The sequence below is a fragment of the Antechinus flavipes genome, chromosome 2 (genome assembly GCF_016432865.1).
Source record: "Antechinus flavipes isolate AdamAnt ecotype Samford, QLD, Australia chromosome 2, AdamAnt_v2, whole genome shotgun sequence".
NCBI classification, from domain to species: Eukaryota; Metazoa; Chordata; class Mammalia; order Dasyuromorphia; family Dasyuridae; genus Antechinus; species Antechinus flavipes.
Genome location: NC_067399.1, coordinates 514,259,240 through 514,280,318, shown reverse-complemented (window position 1 = coordinate 514,280,318; position 21,079 = coordinate 514,259,240). Strand labels below are relative to the sequence as shown.

General features: G+C 40.7%; 1 protein-coding gene across 1 annotated transcript in view; it reads left to right on the top strand.

Moving 5' to 3' along the window:
- The window catches only part of SLC7A8 (solute carrier family 7 member 8), a 71,627-nt gene that overhangs the window by 28,691 nt on the left and 21,857 nt on the right, over positions 1-21,079 (top strand). Inside the window, exons 2-3 of the mRNA XM_051980463.1 lie at positions 2,073-2,277; positions 3,847-3,998. Of these exons, the coding sequence (XP_051836423.1) occupies positions 2,073-2,277; positions 3,847-3,998 (357 nt within the window). The remainder of the gene's footprint in view (positions 1-2,072; positions 2,278-3,846; positions 3,999-21,079) is intronic.

The following is a 21,079-nucleotide window of genomic DNA, read 5'->3' as shown; positions in this document are numbered from 1 at the left end:
CTTGCTACTTCACTATGCATCTGAGATTTCCCTAGGTTTCTCGGAAATAAATGTTTGTCTTTTTTTAAAAACGTTACAAAAATTCTATCAAATCCATATACCGTAATTTATTTAGCCATTTCCTAGTTAAAGGACACATAATTTGTTTCTAGTTTTTTGCCATGACTGTGCTATTCTGATATTTGTATATGTCTGGGCCATTGCCCTCTTGCTTTGATGTCTTTGGGGTATAGATCTCTTTTGGGGTATTGATATTGCTGGGTCAAAAAGCCTACACAAAAACTTAATAGTTCCAAATTCCAGAACATCTGGAAATGTAAAGCTCCTTTGATAGTGCATTAATATACCTGTTTCCTCAAACCCATTTGATAGTTTCCTTTTTCTCAACTCTGCCAATATGACAGGTATAAAATAGAACCTCAAAATTGGTTTTTTATTATTTGTTCTATGGAGCCTTTTTAAAAATAAGAGTATTGATAGTTTGAATTTGTTTGGAGCTGCTTCTGAAGCATTTAGGGATCCAGCCAAAGGTTTTGGGGACAAAAAAAACCACACATGACAAACCTTGGTCTTTGGAAGATCAGGGCTTAAATTGTTGGTTATGTGGATGAATACCTAGGGAAAGTGGGTGAAGAAGCTGTCCTGCCATTCCTTCAACTATACCATCCTTGTACCTAGCTCTTGAAAGGCAAGTATGGTATGTCTCTGGAGCCTGGAGAAGCCTGAAGCGATTTTTTTCTTTCCTCTTATCCCATCCCTACCACTGTTCAAGAGCAGAAAGTCTTCCTCCTCACTCAACCATCACCACCATCACTAGAATGTAAACTCTTTGTATCACTAGTAGAGCATCTCACAAAGTGTTGTTGAACTGGTTCAATTTTTTATATAATTACTATATATATTTTGACTGAACTCTATGGCTTCCTAACCTTAGAAGAGCCCAGATTATGGAATAGGAGCAAAACAAATTCAAGAAGAAAGCCAAGATTGTAGGGTGGAGAAGGGGGGTTAGAGTGAGGAGAACACTATTAAATTGCAGTACCCTATTGGAATTTTTTTTAATCCCATATGTGGGATTTAGGAATGAAAATGACAAACAAAAACTATCTTACTTGGTGAAAATGCCAAATTCATGCCAAGTACAACTGACCTTAAATTATCTCTGCTCTTTCTATTCAATACATTCCAATGAATTCCCTATTATCTTCAGGATCAAATATAATATCTTCTATTTGTAGTCTGGCCCTTTGCCACGCTTTCCTGATCTCCTTTGCTGCGCCTTGGGTATTTTCCCTGACTTTTTCTCTAACTGTGCCTGAAATTCTCTCTCCTCTATCTTGTGACATCTGTGACTTCCTTTCAAGTTTCAGTTAAAATCCTACTTTCTCCAAGAGAGCTTTTCTGTTCTCCTCCATCCCTAACGCCTTCCCCCTAAATCCTTCTTTCTCCATGGTCATGACATCAGGGAGGGGATGCCATGATAAACAAATGAATTGGGTTCAAGTGAGGGAGGCTAGGCAAAGTCACCTGCCTCACCTTCCCCTCCAGAGCCATCTGGGTCCAGTGGCCACAGGTAGATCAGGAGGACTGGAAATGCCCTGGATGCAGTGGGAGATCTTAACTTTTTTAAGCTAAGATCTTTTAATAGATCTCCACTTTATTGAGACAATACTCATTCAGTAATCGAGGCTGAGAAAAAAAAAAGAGGCAAAAAAAATGACCTTTTTTTACCAGTCAAAAAATGATTGAAGGACTGGATGAACAAACAAATAAAAGGGATCAATCTAGGAGTAAAAGACCCTCGATGAGTTTCTGGCCAAAAGAAAAATCTACTGGGCTTTGATTGGGACCAATCAATGAAAGCCAGAGTTCATTCCCTCTGAAATTACCTGCAATTTAACCTGTATAAATCTTGTTTGTTTGTACATAGTGGTTGTGCACGATGTTTTGCCCATAGACTGTGACCTCCTAGCCACCAGGAATTGTTTTTATACTGGCATGTAGCAGTTTGCTTAATAAATGCTAGTTAACTTGATTTGACTCGACTTTCTCCTTTGTATCTCCTCTTATAGGAAACATCATTGGCTCAGGAATTTTTGTCTCACCAAAAGGTGTTCTGGAGAATGCTGGCTCTGTGGGCCTTGCTTTGATTATTTGGATTGTAACAGGGCTCATCACAGCTGTGGGTGCACTGTGTTATGCTGAACTTGGAGTTACTATCCCTAAATCTGGAGGTGACTACTCTTATGTCAAGGACATCTTTGGAGGCCTGGCTGGGTAAGGTTATTGCTTGAGGTACTGGGTAACTGGGAAAAAGAAAATGGAGATAGCACCATTCCTTGGGAAAAGTCCCTCAGCTGACATGCAGCTGACAATATGGAGTTGGTCCCCCCTTTTCCTATACTGAGATGCCTCTCCTTTAAGAAGTGGTAGTGGTGTATATTTTAACCATATAAGATTGCTTACCCTCTCAGAAGTGGAGCAGGGGAGAAAGAAAATTTGGGAACTCCCCCCTTTTTTTTCCTTTATTTCCCCCTGAGATAATTGGAATTAAGTGACTTGTCCAGGGTCACACAGCTAGGCAGTGTTAAGTGTCTGAGGCCAGATTTGAACTCGAGTCCTCCTGATTTCAGGTCCACTGCACTACTTAGCTGTTCCAGGAACCCCAAAATTTTAAGAAACAAAAATTAAAGATTGGTTTTATATATAATTAAGGGAAAAATTATTTTTTAAAAACACAAGGAAGTTAATGATGAATGTCCTATTTAAATATAATATTAAATATAATATATCACATATCAAGTTTTTTTTTTTAAAGTAGTATTTATTAAAGGAGGTAGATAGATTTCTGTTAGAGACAAATGGTAATTGAGACCAAGTAATCCCATACCAAAATTAGCCTAACTTTAGTTAATATGGGGCAGTTGATCAATGTGTCTAGTAAGAGTCATTTCTATTAAGTTCTTTCTTGGACAACTGAAACATGGAGGTGAGGAGGGGATTTTGGCTCCATGTTGGGCACTCATTGGAGTTGCTCCAGGCTGATAGTTCCAGAAAACTTATTCTTATTCTGCAGGAACAAGGCACAAGGTTCTTGTCCCTGTCACAGTCTTACTGGAGAGCGCTTCAAAATTATAAACTACTAGCAGAGCAAAAAAATCCCCACAGCTCTCATCATGGAGTTCACCTGTGAGAGCCCTAGACACATAAAACAGCCTGTTGTTCTTGTTCATTCATCTTCACTAATGAGACTGGTCATCTTCCCATCACTAGAAGAAACAAAAGTCCTGCTCTTCCCACGTTACCAAGGCTCACTGCTTTGAGCGGAAAGCTGTTATGTACCTAGTTCTCCCTCAAATGCCACGCAATATCTACAGGAGAAGCTTAGCCCCATCCTTACTCCCTCTGTAAGGACAAGGGTGCAGAGAGCTCTCGGTTCCTTCAGAGACGACATCTTCCTTGCTTGAATCTAAAAGGGAACTGAAAGAAATATGTTTAGTTTTTTCCTCTGTCACATATGAACCTGGAGGAAAAGAGGTAAAAACATAGATGGGGGAGGTAGGAGGAACCCTGAAGCCTGTGCTATTGCTCGCTGAAACAGTAACTAACAATAGCTAATAAAACACATCACAGCCTGAAAGGACATGCTTCTCACTTCTTGGTGATTTGGCACCTTCATAAACATAAACTTGAAGATAAAAGGCACCCTCTTCTAACCCCCTCCCTTTCCACAAAAGCTGCCCCCCGAGTTTTCCAGTTGTCTTTTTTTGGAAGTAAGTTGTACCTTTGGTAGCCCTGAAGGAGGGGGCTTACTCAATTTATTACTTGTCCTCTTCCCCCTTCCAGGTTCCTAAGGCTGTGGATCGCTGTACTAGTAATCTACCCCACCAACCAGGCCGTCATTGCTCTCACATTCTCCAATTATGTACTACAGCCACTCTTCCCTACTTGTTTTCCTCCGGAGTCTGGGCTGCGACTTCTAGCTGCAGTCTGCTTATGTGAGTACCTTTGCTTGAGAGCCCGCCTTTGTGTTCCTGATTCTGCTCCCTCTCTCGTCTTTCTCATTATTTTGCCTCCCTTAACCTGTATTCCACTTGCTGGTATTGCAAGGGACTCTCCTGTGGGTCTCATCCTATTTGTTAGATTTCATGGCAGTGGGTCCTTAATTTATGAATAAGTGTTGTATAAAGTACCCATCCAAAACCTTTATAAGATACGGTCTGTTCTGGAGACATTTGCTGGGTGGACAAAGTACAAATATAGGAGAAGCAGCACCTAATTAGCTCTGGAATTATAGATCAGTCACCTGACTTCATAGATCTCTCCATCTCTGAAATGGAAACAAGAATACTACTTTTTTTTTCTTCCTGAGGCAACTGGGATTAAGTGACTTGCCCTGGGTTACACAGCCAGGAAGTGTTGTGTCTGAGGTCAAATTTGAACTCAGTCCTCCTGACTTCAGGGCTGATGCTCTATCAACTGTGCCACCTAACTGTCCTCTATTTGTACTATTGTCCTCAGAAGAAATAATAATTATTATAATATAATAATAATAGTCTGCTCTTTAAAAAAATGTGAAGCATGTACATATGAGATGCAGGAAACAACCAGAATTACAGATACACACGCATATATTGGATATGGGTGTGCACACATGTATATGTATACATACATGTATATATTACATGCACATACACAGCAACCTGGGATGTGAAGTGGCACCCATGACTGGTTTTATTGGTATGGGGAACCCCCATAGCAAATTCCGATCACTAACATGGTAAGCAACCTGCTTTGCAACTACAGAATTATTGAGTGAATAGGCAACATCTATATTAAGCCTCCAGATACAGTGAATGATTTGGTTTTAGGCAGTATAATTGAAAGTATTTTAAAGAACCCCCTGGCCTATGCTAGACCAAATGCTCAGGTTGGTTAATGATTTCACCTGAAGCCTCTCCTACTTAAACCCAGTACACAGTGGTCTTTCCCTGAATTCCTACAGTAGTGATCACAGTCTAGAACTTAGCAGTTATCATAACAATTATATGCATAATAGATACAGATATGGAGTAGGTTGTCAGATTTGGGTGGATTCCTATGACAGATTTATAGCTGGACATGGGCAAAGGTCCCACAGAATAAGCAGTAACTGACAGATGGCAGTCTGCTTTATCACAGGGTTGAATTGAATAAATCACAGATTCATATGTGTGTGTGTGTGAGAGAGTGAGAGAGAGAGAATGATTTTAAAAGACTGCACTTCCAGAGTTCCAGGGCTAACTGTATTCCCTACCCACTCATCCTGTCTAATACCATGTATTCAACCCAAGCTTACACTTACTAGTGCTGTACTATCTAGATCTCTTAATGCAAGGACTGGTTTATAGGTTACATTATAGATATCGACCATTCAGATCAGTATCCTGATCACTTTGTTCCAGACAGGTTGGCAAGGGATGGGGAAGTTTAAGGGAATTGCTATCAGTCATGCATCAGTACTGGCTCTTGCAATAGGTGGGCCGTCTTTGGCATTGGTGATGTCCCTAGCATGGGGCATTGCCTTCCAAGTTGTTGTTCAGTAGGTAAGGAAAAAAATACCCAGTTACCACTAGAGGATTTTTCATAGATATATATGCTCCAGATCTACAATGTTAAGATAGCAAGAACAAAATTACCTGCAGATTACGTGGGCACTATCTGGGTTCTTGGAGCACTCTGCTTACCAGTCAGCAATATCTGTAGCTCCAAGGAGGAGATCTTGGAAAGTCAGGGATAGTTTTCTGCCTTTTGCTACTAAGCAGATTCACTATTTGGTGAAACTCTGAAAAACAACCAAAATGCTGGAGAATGCATTTCTGTGAGCACACAGACACACGATTTCCTCTTTCCTGCTGATGTGGCTGAAAGCATCTTAGACTAGAACTAGATAGTATCATGGATTCTGAGAGGTGGAAGGAACCTTAAGTGGTCGTCAAGTACATACTCTGTGATTAGATAGTTTCTTCAGAATATTCCCAATGACAATCAGCAGGCAAGAAATCTTGGCTCTCTCTGGTACTGTGCCCTACATTCTCCAAAGTGCATGAAGTTCACTTTACTCTCAGGCTACTGAGCACATACCGTCTTTGGGGTATGTGTCCCACTGTCCTCCAACAATCAAGCCAGATTGCTTTGAGCCCTTCTGGGCTCTGGCTTTTGATAGCTCCAAACAGGTAGATTTCACAGTCTTTTGTCAGCAACCTATTCCAGGATCTGATAAGTGCTAGGAATAGAGCCAGGGAAAGAATTTTAAAGCCTGGCTTCTGGTATTTATCATTTATCACAAGACCCATAGGCTAGGAAGGATCACCAAAGGTCAATTGGGCTATCTGCCAGGATTTTTAGGTGCACTTGTATCTAAAAAGGTCTCAAATGGCCAATTATCAACCTCATTAGTTTCCAGAAAGAATAATTCCAAAATCTCCCTTGCTAATTAGTTCCCATTTCTTATCAGCCTCACAGGTTTATTTTAAAAAAAATTTTTTTTTTCAGTTCACCTAAATCCTTTTATGCTCTGATTTAAACTCAATCCTTTCCTGTGTTCCTCTAAAGAAAATGGAAGAGAGTTAAGGGCTGGATGTTTCCTCAGATCTTTCATTTCCTGATCTTTGGCAAATTACTTAACCTCCAATCTTCCTTTCTAGGTCAAAGCTTCTTAAACTGGGCTGCAACACCATATGGGGTCTTGTAACTGAATGTGTGGGTTGTGAAATTATAATTTGTTACCAATAAATGTTTGATTTGTATACCTATTATATATACCCAGAGATTACATAAATTTTTTTGGTTGAAAAAGAGTTGCTAGTGAAAAAATTAAGAAACTCTGGACTAAATAATCTCTGAAGTACATTCCATAATCCTATAGTGGAGTTATCTTTAAAGATTCCTTCCAGAGTTAAATCTGTGAAATCTCTTGATTACAATTATCTGTACAATATCTCTTTATTAACTTTAAACCACTATTAAACATTTCCGTCTTTCCCCCTACTCAATCAATCAATAAACATTATTAAGCCCCTCCATTATTTCAGGAATTATTTGCAAGTTCCTTATTCCATTCCTCAATATCCTCTTCTTTATGCAAAGTACCCTCAAATTCCTTTAACCTGGCTTCAAAGAACCTGCTTATAATGATTTTCCCCTAGATCTTCTTTCATGGGGTTCCTCATAATTTTTGCCATATAAATTATATATCTAGTATAGATTGGAACTAAGTTGCCAAGGGCATTATCTTAAAAAGGCAATTTCATTTAAAGGGACAATCTATGACAGAGGTGACTTACTTAACAATGTCTGTTATTATGAGCTGAGTTTGATAGCATTTACCATTTTTTTGAAAGTTGTAGGAGAGGTGGAAGTGGGAAGGGGAAGAGAATAGCATTTATAGAGCACCTTTTATTGTGCTAAGTACTTTACAAATATTATCATATTTGATCCTCACAATAGCCCCAAGTGGTAGAAACTATCTTCATTTTATAGTTGAAGAAACTGAGGCAAAGAGATTGCTTGACTTGTTGAAGGTCATATGGCTAGGAATTATCTGAGGTTGGATTTTTAACTGGGCGTGGGGCAGGGTTCTTGGATTTTATTTGTTTATGTATATATATTTTGCTTTATGAATCATGTAGTGAGAAAAAAAATCAGAGCAAAAGGGAAAAACCATGGAAAAGATTAAAAAACAGAACATTGCTTATGAACATAATATGTGTTCGTTTACATTCAGTCTCCCTAGTTCTTTTTCTGGATGCAGATGACATTTTCTGTCCTAAGTCTCTTGGGTTAGCTTTGGATTAATTTTCTTTCTATCCTTTGTACCATTTATGAGAATGATTTACTTTGGAAACATGAATTTATGCTATTATATTCTTGGCACGTGGTAGTAGGTACAAACGGGATCCAATGTGGTACTTGGGAATGCTCACCACATCTAGAACTAAAGGATCTGGGTTCAAGTTAGGATAGTACATGTGGTGATCTTGGACAGGTCATTTTTCTCTCCTGGGTCTCAACTTTCTCAGGTATAAACAGAAAAAGAATTGGATGAGATGACTAACCAGTTCTAACTGTTAAATCTATGATCTTAAGTTCATCCTTTCATTTTTACAGAGGGAAACTGATACCCAGAGGAAAGTGACTAGTTAGCTGGCACATATCATAGAAAGGGAAAGTCCCAAAACTGTATACTCCAAACCTTATTTCTAAGCACAAGAAAGAGATTTTGTTTGTTTGTTGTTAAAGTGGGCATTATGAGGGAAATCTGAAAGTTAGAGAGGGGAAGCTGCTGTGTGGTGGGGAAGGTCCAGTTGGGGGGAGCAGTATGTGGTAGGCAAGAGAGGTGTGCTCAGCAGATTCAGCACCTTAGGACTGCTCCTGCCTGGGAGAGCCCATTGAGATGAAGTATCCCTTCTGGGACCGCTTTGGAAGAGATCCCCAGATGGGGAGGGAGGAAGGAACCTGCTGTAACTGGTTTGCTTTTTCTGTGCCTTGGTGGGTGGGGAGGGGGGGGGAAGGGGTAAAGAGGGGGAGGAGTGGAGACTGTGGACTTGGATAGATTTGTGCAATACAGCTGCTGCTTGGAGTTGTTTCATTATTCAGGTCAAAGCTGATTATTCACTGCTGAGTCAGCAAAATCTCCCCAACCTACAGAGTTTCAGAAAAGAGAACGATTGTACATTATAATTAAATAAAAAGCTCTTCCCATCCAGAGAATGTGTATTTAGTGGGAGAAAGGAAAGGCAGAGGGGAACAGGTCTTTTTTTGTACTCTTTATCAACACTTCTGGTTGTAAGAATATTATAATTATTTTTACATGTAATGAGACAGAGAAGGGGAGAATGAAATTTCAAATTGAAAAAAACTCAAACACTTCTGGTCATAACTAACCTGAAGTGGTAGCCACAGAGAAAGGAACAAATCATTGTCCTGGGTAATCCCTTCTCTCCCTCTTTTCCTGCTCCCACTGGGCACCCCGCCCCCACCCCTTTCCTTGATCTGTTTGTCTACTTCTGTATTCGGGAACATGCTGATCCTGCAAAGTGAGTTAATGCAACTCCTGGGCTCCTTCCTTGCTCCCAGGGTCACTAGTTGTCTCCAAGTCCCTCTGACTGATTTGTTTTTCCTCCCTCTTCCCGCCTTTCTCCTTCTGAACAGGTTCTCCCCAAGCTTAAGTAATGAAAGGCCCAAGGGAAATAAATGTTTCTATTTAGGTTTTCATCATTTTCCCTGAGATTCTAGAAGGGCTAGCTTTCCTTGGTTTCAAATGTCCTCCTTGTCACTTTCCCTGATCTGGTAGCAAAGGAACAGGATTTCATTTCTCATGTATAATTTCTGACCTTGATCTTTATTGCAATTGCACAACAGATTAGCTCCTGAGCACTTGTTGGAAAAATTTAATAGATAATAAGAAGGATTCTGTTTTATATATCACTTACGTATTAATCACCTAACCCAAATGGGCAAAACCTTTTTCTCTGTCTCCTAATCCCATTCTTGCTTTTGTTTCTCCTTAAAATTCCTGAGTCCCTCTTGCTTCTCTCCCCTGTCACCTGTGCCAAGAGTATTCCATGGCTAACTATATTGGGCTCTAAAAAATGAGTGTGGTGTCAACCTAGACTCAAGGGTCAAAGGGCAGGCCAACCTAGGGGGATTTTATATACTTAAAGATGGTATAATCATAAGTATCCTAATATCCTGCACCCGTTTAGAGCTTTAAAAATTACTTTATTCAGTGTTTGCAACACCTGAAAAGGGTTACTAGACCATAGATCTACACCTTCAATATCCTCTAATTCAATCCACTAATTTTCCAATTCCGGAAAATGGAGAGAAAAGTTAAAAGTCATACAGGTAATAATTAAATGACATAAGGGTGGATATTTTTTTTTTCCTTCCCGTTTTACAGATAAGAAAACTGAGACTCAGAAGGGATTGTTTCATTCAAGGTCACATAGCCAGAACTACTGCCCTTAGGTCTCCTGGTTTGAAGCCCAGTATTTCCTATTATTAAAACATGCTGGTTGGCAGTTACAGATACAAAAAATAGATCCCATGTTCAGTTTTCCTAAATTGGGGAATAACCTCCAGATTCTGTGATAGAAGTTCCTCTATGGATTGAACTACAACCTTTTCTTAGCCCACTTCCTTCTTCCTCCCTGATTTCATAAGAAATCTGTATTAAGTCCGTAGGGTTTGTAGTCCTAGTTAAAGGCCTAAAACATCAGCCACATTTCTTTTGTTTGTCTGTCTTGTTGGGTTCTTCAACTGCCTGAAAAACAGGTATTTCTTTGTGTGTGACTTATTCTGTTTAGTTATCTTCTTGCTCTTTAACTGTTTGTTCTTTGCCTCCTTCTTGGACATCTGGGTTCCCCTTTTTTTCCTGTTGGCACCTAAGGACTATATTGTCTCTGCTGATGGAGCCAGGAAACAACCTTTAACCAACAGACCTCATTCTGCCTTCATCAAAAACTGATCACAGAGGCATGAGTTACAGGGGACAGTCGAACCCCTGGGTTGGGGGAAGATACCAGCACAGAATAATTTTAGATGCATTATCTGAACCTTGCCATTGATCTTGTAACTGAGTAACATCCCAGGAATCCCCCAGACTGGCAGACAGGTAACCTTTGAGAAGGTATACTAAGTATACAAATATAAGCTAAAAGAAAAACAGCACCTGCCTTTAAGGTGCTTCCATTCCAAAGGAAGATGATAAACAAAAGGAACCTGAAAGGGCTAAGTACCTATTCAGAAGCATGGTGCAGAGTCAGTCTGGAATGAAGAAGAATTTCTAAGATCTCTTCCACCACTGATACTCAGTAATCTCTAAGAATCAGTTCAAGGAAAGGGATATTTACCTGGAGGAGAGACACTGGAAGGTCTTGGGGGAAGCAGCTTGAGATACAATAGCTGCCTTCAAATAAATACTGGAGAGTTGTCAGTGGAAGAAGAGTTGCATTTATTTGACTTTGCCCCAGAGGGTAAAGTCAAGGAGTACTATAGAAGGGGCAGCTAGGTGGTACAGTGGATAGGGCCCAGGGCCCAGAGTCAGGAAGATTCAAATCTGGCCTCACATTTACCAATGGAGTGGCTGGGCAATTCACTTAATCCTGTTTGCTTCCGTTTCCTTATCTATAAAGTGAGTGGGAAAAGGAAATGGCAAGCCACTCTACTGTCTTTGCCAAGAAAACCTCACATAGCTCAATCAGACATGACTTGAGAATAACAGGGTGAAGGTTGCAGAAAGAAAAATTTTCGCAAGGTACAGAATTGCTTTCTGAGTTATTAGGAGAAAAGTCTTAGAAAGATTAGAAAAAATTAGCTCTTGAGTTAAAGGAGTTCCAACAGTGGAATGTGCTGTTTTGGGAGATCATCTATTCCTCACCATCTGAACTAAGGTTGGATGAGCATTTCTTCAGGATGTCACAGAGAGATTTCTGGGATTTCAGAATCCTGAGAGGACTCTTTGAACTCACATTCTCTGATTCTTCATGCCAACTAGGATTAGGAATGACCAAAAGTTCAGAGTAATCCTTCAGAAGTCAGTCTAGACCAGGAGTTATTCACTTGTGGGATGGTCATGGGCCCCTTAGACAATCCTCATAATTTTTAAGTGTATAAAATAAAATACATAGGAATTCAAAGAAAATTCATTATTTTAAAGTGCAATTATTAAAAAAAATTTTTTTAAATTACATTTATGGACCCCAGATTGAGACATCTCTAAACTAAAGCCTAACCTTATGTATCTGTCTTGGTCTCTCTGCATTCAGAACCTGGTTGACCATAGATGGTCTGCAAGGATTAGGGAATGAGTTCACATTTATCCAAGAATTTGCCTGGCCCATCTGGGAAAACAATTACCTATCAAGGAAGCCTCCACTGAGCTCTGACTGCCTTTGGCTTTTTATTTCTTTTTTATTTGTTTCTTGTTTTTTGTCCTCCTTTCCATGGTCAGAGGCAACTTATGACTAAAAGAGAAAAAGAGAAGTGCTTAGCTCTTGTGAAATGCTGAGCACTGTGTTTAGACTTCTTGACTGATCCAAATACAGGCTGGTGATTCAGCAGAATCTCTTACCCAGGCAGCTGGCACTGTGAGAACAGGATGGGAGAGAGAGAGAAAGGAGTAAGCCCTGAGCACTGAAAGAGAGAATGGCCACGACCACAGGTTACATATGGGGAACAAGAGCGAGCATTCAGATAGCCAGGTACTCAGCTTCTCCATTCGGTTTGATTTTAGAAGTTAAAAGAAAACTATTCGGTTCTGCACACATATACTGTATCTAGGATATACTGTAACCTATTTAACATATAAAGGACTGCTTGCCATCTGGGGGAGGGAGTGGAGGGAGGGAGGGGAAAAATCAGAACAGAAGTGAGTGCAAGGGATAACGCTGTAAAAAATTACCCTGGCATAGGTTCTGTCAATAAAAAGTTATTAAAAAAAAAAAAAAAGATTTTAGAAGTTAGAAGTCACTCCTTAAATGGAATAGTTAAGAGGAAAGCACTCTAGACCTTATTAAATAATAAATTACCCTTTCCCCCAGTTATCTATCCCCATATCTAGAAAATTTTTAGCATTCTTTTTTTTTGGGGGGGTAGGAGTGGGAGAGGGCAACATAATTGGGCTTAAGTGACTTGCCCAGGGTCACACAGCTAGGAAGTATTAGGTGTCTGAGGGCAGATTTGAACTCAAGTCCTCCTGAATTCAGGGGTGGTACTCTATTTAGCAGTTCCAAATTTTTTGCTTTCCCTTTCCTTCTTTCAAAACTGCTAAGCAATTTTATATAGTTGATACACAGTAAAACACTACAGCCTTAAAAGACCAACTATAAATGTAAGCAGTTATTTTGCTTTGTGATGAATATTTAGAAGGGAAGTTGTCATTATGGCAAGTGGAATTTCTTTGAAAATCAAGCTCCTCCATGGGCATGTGACATTAAAGGGTGAAAGCTTTGCATTAAGTTTCTAAGGATATCTGTGAAGCCCGCCATGTGATTTTTCTAACCTTTTTGAACAGTGACTCAGTTCCAGGAACTGAAGTCAGAAACTAATTGAATGGTGAAAGTTATGGAATACTATTGTGCCATCAGAAATCACAAATAGGATATTTCAGAGATTAGAAAGACCTGTGTATGAATTGGTACTATTAAATGTCCAGGGGAACAATTTGTACAGTTGTAAAAAACAAATACAACTTTGATTTAAGAAATGTGAGCAGTACAGAGCACCCATGATGCAGAATGTCATCTGTCTCCTGAAAGACTCAAGATGCACAGACAAACATTTTGGGGGCATGACCAATGCAGGATTTGTTTTGTTTGCCTGTACCTGTTTGTTAACCAGAGTTTCTAATTGTTGCCTTGTTTTTTAAGTAGTGAGAGGGAGAGAAAGGAAATACTTCATTAGAAATAACTATATAAAAGTTTAAGAACCGAATGGAAGCTTCTGGGACCTGCCATCTTCTGTTGCACTTTTTCCAGTTCCTCTGTAGGTGTGGTGACACAGCCTGTTCTGACTGAGTGGCCTAATCTAGAGAGAAAAGAATCTTATCTGAGCTTTCAAAGTCAAACTAGTCTTGGTATTTTCTTTGGCCCCTGGTATCGGTTATCTCCCGGCTTTCAAGAGGCTCCCTGACATCACGCAGGGGTGTGCCAAGGAGGCAGTTCCACAATTAGAAGCTCCTGCCCAACTCCTTCTAAGAGCTAGAGGCCGTTCCAGGAAGAGCCCGTCCGGCCTATGGCCGCAGCTCCCGCAGACACACCCCTTCCCACCCCACTGCCCATTGTGGCCCCAGGAGAGAGCCTCTGCAGCTTGCAGGCAGACAGGAGCAGGAGGCAGGACCTCATCTAACCTAGCCCCCGTCTCTCCACATGGCAAGGTGGTTGCCTACCGCGAGCCACAGAGGGCTTGGCTTTGGACCCAGCCACTTGGGATGCCAAATCTAGCGCTCGCCCTACTGTACCATAAGCTCTGGGCTCCCGATTTTGGGAGCTTTGGGCCTTTGCAATTCCTCCGTTATTGGCCAAGGGTCCTGTCCTGGCATGTCGGGCAGTTGGTATTATCGTCAAAGCACTTACACTCTGGGGAGGGGGAGCTACCAAACAAGTGAGCTAAATGGGAAATTATTAAAAGAAGGAAGGCTTCCAAGGGAATCCCAATAAATCAGGATTAGAAAACACCATCTGCATCTAGAAAAAGAACAATAGAAATTGAATATAAATCAACATATGCTATAACCACCTCTTTTTTCCTTTCCCATGGTTTTTCCCTCTGGTTCTGATTTTTCTCTCCCAACATAATTCATAAAGCAATATGTATTTTTTTAATGATTTTTTTAAAAAGGAAAGCAGTAGAATTCTAGTTGGGAAAGTTTTCCTATAGCTGGTGGGATTTTTGGTTGGGGCTTAAAGGAAGCTATTGAGGCAGAGATGAGGAAAGAGAACATTGTCGGCATGGAGAAAAGCCAGAGAAAAATGCCCAGAGCTGGGACATGAAGTGTTTTGTTTGAGAAATAGCCAGGAGGCCAGCGTCACTGCATAGAAGAGTACATGGTGGGAGGAGAAAGGTGTAAGAAGACAGGAAAGATAGGGGGGAGCTAGATTACAAAGGCTTTAAATGTCAAAGAGGGAATTTTATATTTGATCTTGGGAATGATAGGGAGTTATTGGGGTTTATAGCAGCCAGCTATTGCAGAAGTCCAGCACAGGTAGTAAGGTTCCACGCTAGAATAGGGGCAGTGTCAGGGGACCTGGGGTTACAACCCCAGGCTTTAGCAACATATTGGATATGGAGGAGCAAGAGGATTATTTTCTTAAGTCAGTATACTTAATAGTGTGATGACTATCCTGGTGGGGAAGGGTAATGTAAATATTTTGACAGTAGAAAGGGGGTCTTTGAAAAGGGTGGGAACCATTGGCAGCTAGATGGCAGATTGAATAGAGTGGTGAATTTGGTATCAAGAAGCTCTCAGTTCAAATGTCATTCAGATACATATAGTTGTGTAATTCTTGAGCTCACTTTCCTTATCTGTAAAATGGGGATAATAATAGCATCTCCCTTCCACAATTATTAGAAAGATCAGATAAGATGATGTATTTAAAGTACTTTACAATGCTAAATAAAAATATATAAAACTGCTATTATTATCATTATTAATGCTCCTGAAATTTGTTCCAAGTTATCCAGAAAAGGGGGGGAAATGTAGACTAGGAACAAGTTCTTTTTGGCTCATTACCCTAAGTAAATTTTGTTTTAGAGGGGAAGGGGATGTCTCCTAAAAAGTTACTTGTTTTGGTACTCCCAGAGAAGAACAGGGTGTTCTAGTTTGCAGAAGCTGGTGTCAGCTGACAGCCCCCCAGCCCATTCCCTTTAACAATTGCATTCCACCTCTCTTTTTTCTCTACTTCATGCAGTCTCTTTCTCCTCCTCCCTCCCACTTCAGCCTTTTGTCCTCCCTGTCATCCTTTGCCCCACCTCATGTTGTTTTGTGCCCCCCCCCCTCTTTTCCCCCTGGCTCCCCTCCCCCAACTATATCTCCTCCTCTCTTACCCATCTGTCCCTGGCTTTTCTGGCCATTTTTTTTCCTTTTCTTTTTTTTTTTTCTTTTTGTTTCTCTCTGCCTGTTTTCACTTATCTGGAAGAAGAGAGAGGAGCCAGGATTTGGAAAAAGAAAACAAGCTTCCCCCCAGGCCACCCCACAGCCTGCTCCTGTGAAGGGACTGATGCCAGAGATACCAAGAAATACAAATAGAGTTCCCAGAGTTCTGGGGACCACAGGATTGTGATGTTAGCAAAGGGGCCGGTGGGAGGGAAGACTTCCAAAGAAGGGAAACAACTCTTCTTCTTCTTCTTTTTTTTTTTTTTTCAGGGGAATTCATATTTCCTAACTATAAGTTATATCAATATCTCACTTCCAGCTTCCCTGAGAGATTTGAAATGAAATGAATGCAAGGTCCCAGAGCCTAGGTGGTGGCCCTTGAGGGCTAAAGGCACAAATTTGGAGAAAGCAAAAAGGGATAGAGTGTGGGGGAAGATAAGGAAAATCCATGGGTCTAGTTAGGTGAGTTGTGATGGGCTGTCACAAGATTTTGTTTACTTCAATGATCTAACCCAACATCCAACAGTGGATTAAATCAGTTACCTCTCTGGTCCATTCTTTTAACTTTTGCTGTTCTCATTAAATCAAACTAGACTCCTATCCAAATAGTCCTATCCCATTTCTGAAAAACTTCAAATCAGAGTAGCAATCCAGAGTTTGATTGCTGCTTTCTAGCATGCCATGTTTGTCCAAGAGACCACCTTTATCTGTTTCTTTGATGCCTCTAATAAATTCAAAGTATCCCTTCCTAGCTTTATGCTCAGCCCAGTTCTCTAAAGTAACACTGGGCTAACAGGCTTATATATATACATTTTACATCATATCATGGACTCTCTTATTAGTCTGGTGAAGCCTATGGATCATGTTTCAGAATAATACTTTAAATGTGCAAAAACAAACATATAAGGATTTTAAGATGAAATGAATTATACTGAAATACATTTATTAAGATTTTTTTAAAAATACAAGGTCATTGGCCCTATTTAAGCACCTCTGACTTAGAGTAAAGAACAGATTTACACAAGGTCTGAGGAGTTTGCCCAGTCATTTGCCCAGTAGCCTGTCCATAAATTGCAGTTAGAAAACTTTCTTTGGGTGGGGGTGTTGGCAATGGCTTGTCTCACCTGGAAACCTTGCAGGAATCAAGCATGTGACTTGCCTAAGATCAGTCAGAAATAGAAGCAGAGTTAGAAAACAGCCTCTAGTGCCATTGCCCAGTTCCCCAGTTTCTGTGCGGCTGACCTGATAAATATTACAGGGACCTATTGAGTTTAGCTGGAGGGACTCATTCGCCATAGATTAGTGTTGGAAAAATAACATCTCAGAGTAAGAGGTTGAAGTAAATGGGAATGAGGGTGGAGATGGCGGAAAGAAGGCACAAGACATTGGAAGAAATGGCTAGGTTTGTGAATTGACCCAAACGTACCATCTTTTCTCCCTCAAGCCACAAAACAGATGAGGCTTCTGAGTTTGCAGTAGCTATAGGAATCAGGTTGATTCCCCCAGGCCTCCAGTTAATGTGAATTTCCCCTGAGTTCTGGGGTAGGCCTCTTGCCTTCCCCCAAAGGAGCTAAACAACCCCTCCTACATCTTCTTTGCTGCCCTTCTTTGTCCCTTTTGGGGAAAAAACAAAACAAGTGAACAGAACTACTTCGGTAAATAGAAGCCAGGGCATTGGCAGGTAGAATGGAAAGGAGGCAATACCTATCAGCAAGGTGCTGTAGAGAAGAGTTGACTTTCAAGTTAGATGACCTTGGATCTAATCTGAGTCGGTCTAATTGCTTCATTTCCTAATTTCCAGGAAGAGAAAGGATCTTGTAGGGTTGGGGTGTAAACACCTTCCCATTGTACCAAGAAAAAGAGAAACTGTGCACCTGATAAATGTGTGGGATAGGTGCGCCTACATGTTCATGTCGGACTATTCATGACTCCATTTTATGTCAGAGGCACTGCCGAGGCTTGTCGTTGCTTTCTCCTACTCATTTTACAGAAGAGGAAACTGAGGCAAACAGGCTTAGGTGATTTATCCAGGCTCACACAGCTAGATTTGAGTCTTCAGACTGGGCCTAGTGCTTTATCCACCCTCCCCCTGGCTGCCCTTGTGGGATCCTTACTGTCAAAAGAAGTCTACATGTGTCTCTGTTTACCTCTGTGAGTTTGTATTTCTCTGGGGTCTCTGGAATATGACCCAGATAGGTGGGGTGGTCTCCAGGTGAAGGCTGGAGCTTGTGTCTATTTGTATATAGTTTCACTCCGAAGGAGAAAAAGAAGTGGAATGAGACAGGCCAAGGTTATTATAGGACAAGCCTGTTTGCTGCTGGATTGAATTACACCATGAAAGAGTCAGCAGTGGTGTGGAAACCTGGAAATTAAAGCTGCCATGTTGTGGGGAAAATTGCCAAATATAGGACAGTACATTGATGACATCACCCTTCCCATTGCACTTCTAGAGCATCATAAGGTTACAGGGACACTGACTTAGAGTCAGATGTCCTCTTCGTTCAGTCAGGCTCATATTACAGATCCAACAAACATCTTTATTTATTGGATAAGGAAACTGAGGCCTAAAGAACACAAGTGACTTTAAGTCAGTTGGGTTACATGAAGAAGGGCCAGGATTCAAAGCCAGGTTCTCTCTGTTGCCTGAAGGTTCCCATAACTTCCCTCTGACCTACAATTTAGGGACAACCTCGGGGAGGAGGGATTGGTTTGGGCGTCGCTGAGACCAATTATAGAAGGCTATTTGAATAGTTCAGGTGAGAGGGAAAAGTGCCCTGTATGAGGGCAGAGAAGGAAATGAATACAAATAATGTTTCAAGTAGATATGGCAAGATTTAATAAAGGTTTAGCTGTGAGATAAATTAAAGTGAAATGTCAAGGATGATGGAGAGATTGTGGGTCTGAGTAATTGGGAGGAGAGTGGTGTCCTCAATAGTAATCCACAGTTTGGAAAGAAGGAAGGGTTTGGAAATGTTGAGATCTCTGTGTCTATGAGACAGCTGACTCAGAATGTCCATTAAGAAGCTGGCAGTGCCATTCTGGAGCTCAGGAGAGACAAGAGGGCTGGCCCTATCATTCTCAGAATATAGGTAATGGTAGCTGGTAACCCATTGGTAATCAATGAAAATCATTGAGAAATGGAAGAGAGAGAGAAGAAGGGAACTCATGGAAAGGTCTTGGGAAACACTCCTGTTTAGGGATTTAAGGATATAGCTGCTTACCTAGTCATCAAAGCAAGTATACCAGAGAATAAGCAGAAACACACACACACACACACACACAAATATGCAGAGTAAACAAATAAACAAAATACTTCAGAAGAAGCAGGGGAAATATTAACAACTGGAAAGTCACTAAAATAAAACTATATTAAAGTAAGCTAAGAATTCCAAAAAACAGTGACAATTATTCCAGGTATAAAGGGTCAGCTTATGCAGAGGTGTCAAGATAGAGATAGAATGAGTAAATGGGGAGTGGCTAGTAGGGCAGTGTAAGGTGAATGCAGGGCCTAATATAAAATATGGCTGGAAAGAAGTTGGAACTAGTTCTGAAGAGCTTTAAATGTCCTCTCTAAGATTTGGAATCTCAGAGACATGAGGGAATAAGGGGAACTCTATGCAGGAGGTGACATGAGGGTGATATGATCAGATCTGTCCTTTAGGAACATTCATTTGGAATCTTCATGGAAGATTAGTTTGGAAAGGATAGACTAGAAGTTGGGTGGGAGACTGGTGAGTATGGAGGAGATGGATGGGGGAGTTGTCGTGGAAGTGGAATAGACAACATTTGGCCACTGATAGAAGGTGGGAACTGAGGAGCAGCAAAAAGTTAGGTGTAACGCTTAAGTTTGTACATTTCTCCCCCTCCAAAAAAAAAAAGTAGAGGCTAGGATGATAGATACATAGCATTTTGAACAGTAGAGATGATCTTGTCTACTCTGCATTTAGCAAATGAGGATGCTGAAATTCTTGCCTGAGGTCATACAGGTAAGAAATAGCAAATCTAGGATATTCTGTAGGTCTTCTGATACCAAATATGATAGAACTATACACCATCTCCCATTTATACTATGCTGCCTTCACTTCATCACCTAGATTTTCTGCTAGTCCCAAGACAGGATGACTCTTCTCTCCAGTTCTTATTGGTGGTTTTTTTTTTTTTTTGTTTTGTTTTGTTTTGTTTTGTTTTGTTTTTTTTTGGTTTTGTTTTCTTTTAATATTCTCATAAAGTGAGACCTCTCTTGCATATTCTGACTTTGATTCCAGGTACCTGGCCATATATGTATAGTCTGATATCGTTGTGCGCTTCCTAACTGAGATTGACTTGAAGTGGAATGAGGGAATGCTTCCATCATAGCTAAGTCATGAAGTGGCCAAATACAAGGAGTAAGAGGAGCCCTCATTAGGGGAAGATTTCTCTAGTTAATTCTACCTCCTAGCTTCCCAGGAAGCCATCTGGTAGCAGGATATGCAGTCATCAATTAAGAGATTGTAGTCTCTTAAGTTTTTCCATTTTACTCCATAGAACCTCCCATAGAGAAAAGACAAAAAAAAAAAAAAAAAAAAAAAAAAAAAAAAATCCTTTCCAAAAGTACAGATTCCTCCATAGCTCTAAGGGGCATTGAATTTGAAGGCTCCAAGTTTCTTTATTTCTGCTTGCTTTACTCTTTTCTGTCACCTTGATTCTTTAAGTTTTTCTAAATGAGTTAATTAAGTAAATACACTCTTGGATTCAGCATCCTCCTGAGGTCTTTTGTCATCTTCCATCTTTGGCTTTCTTCCACCTCCTCACCATGGAAACAGAAGGTAAGAGAGAGAAAGTGTGAGAACGAATGTTTTAGGAAGGCACCAAGAATTAGGGTCTAATTCCACCCACCCTCCATTCTTTTGAGATTGCTGAAACAAAGTTTTGATATTACATAATACTGCCTTATGTAATATGCATTAATTAATGCGTTCAAGTTGTTTCCTTAGATATGAAATCCTGCCAGTGCCCCCATGCTGTTCTGGCTACTTGCAAGGTCAGGAGCCCCAAATGAATTTCATCTCAGGCATGGAGATAGCCTGCCTATGCAGGCACTGAGACACAGAAATCCCTTTGACAAATCTAAGAACAACCCAAGAAAAAACAACGGGCTCTGGAATTCTGCATCAGGTGCTAAATGGAAGGGGGTGGGAAGAATGGTCATCAGTCACAGAAAGGGATCTTGGGTGACCCCTACGCTGGCAGGAATCCTGCTGATTTGTGCCTGTGACTGCTAACCTTTCCTCTCTGGGGAGGTGGCTCAGGTTTCAAGTCCTCTGTAATCCTGCCAGTCTAGTCTTTTCTGCTCTTTCCTTCCCCTTCAATCACATGCTGATATCCTCTGCTCCAGTGTGAAGGGTCAAGACTTAGAGGAATACAGCTCTTGGGGACAGGAGGTGTCACAACAGCCCTAGACTG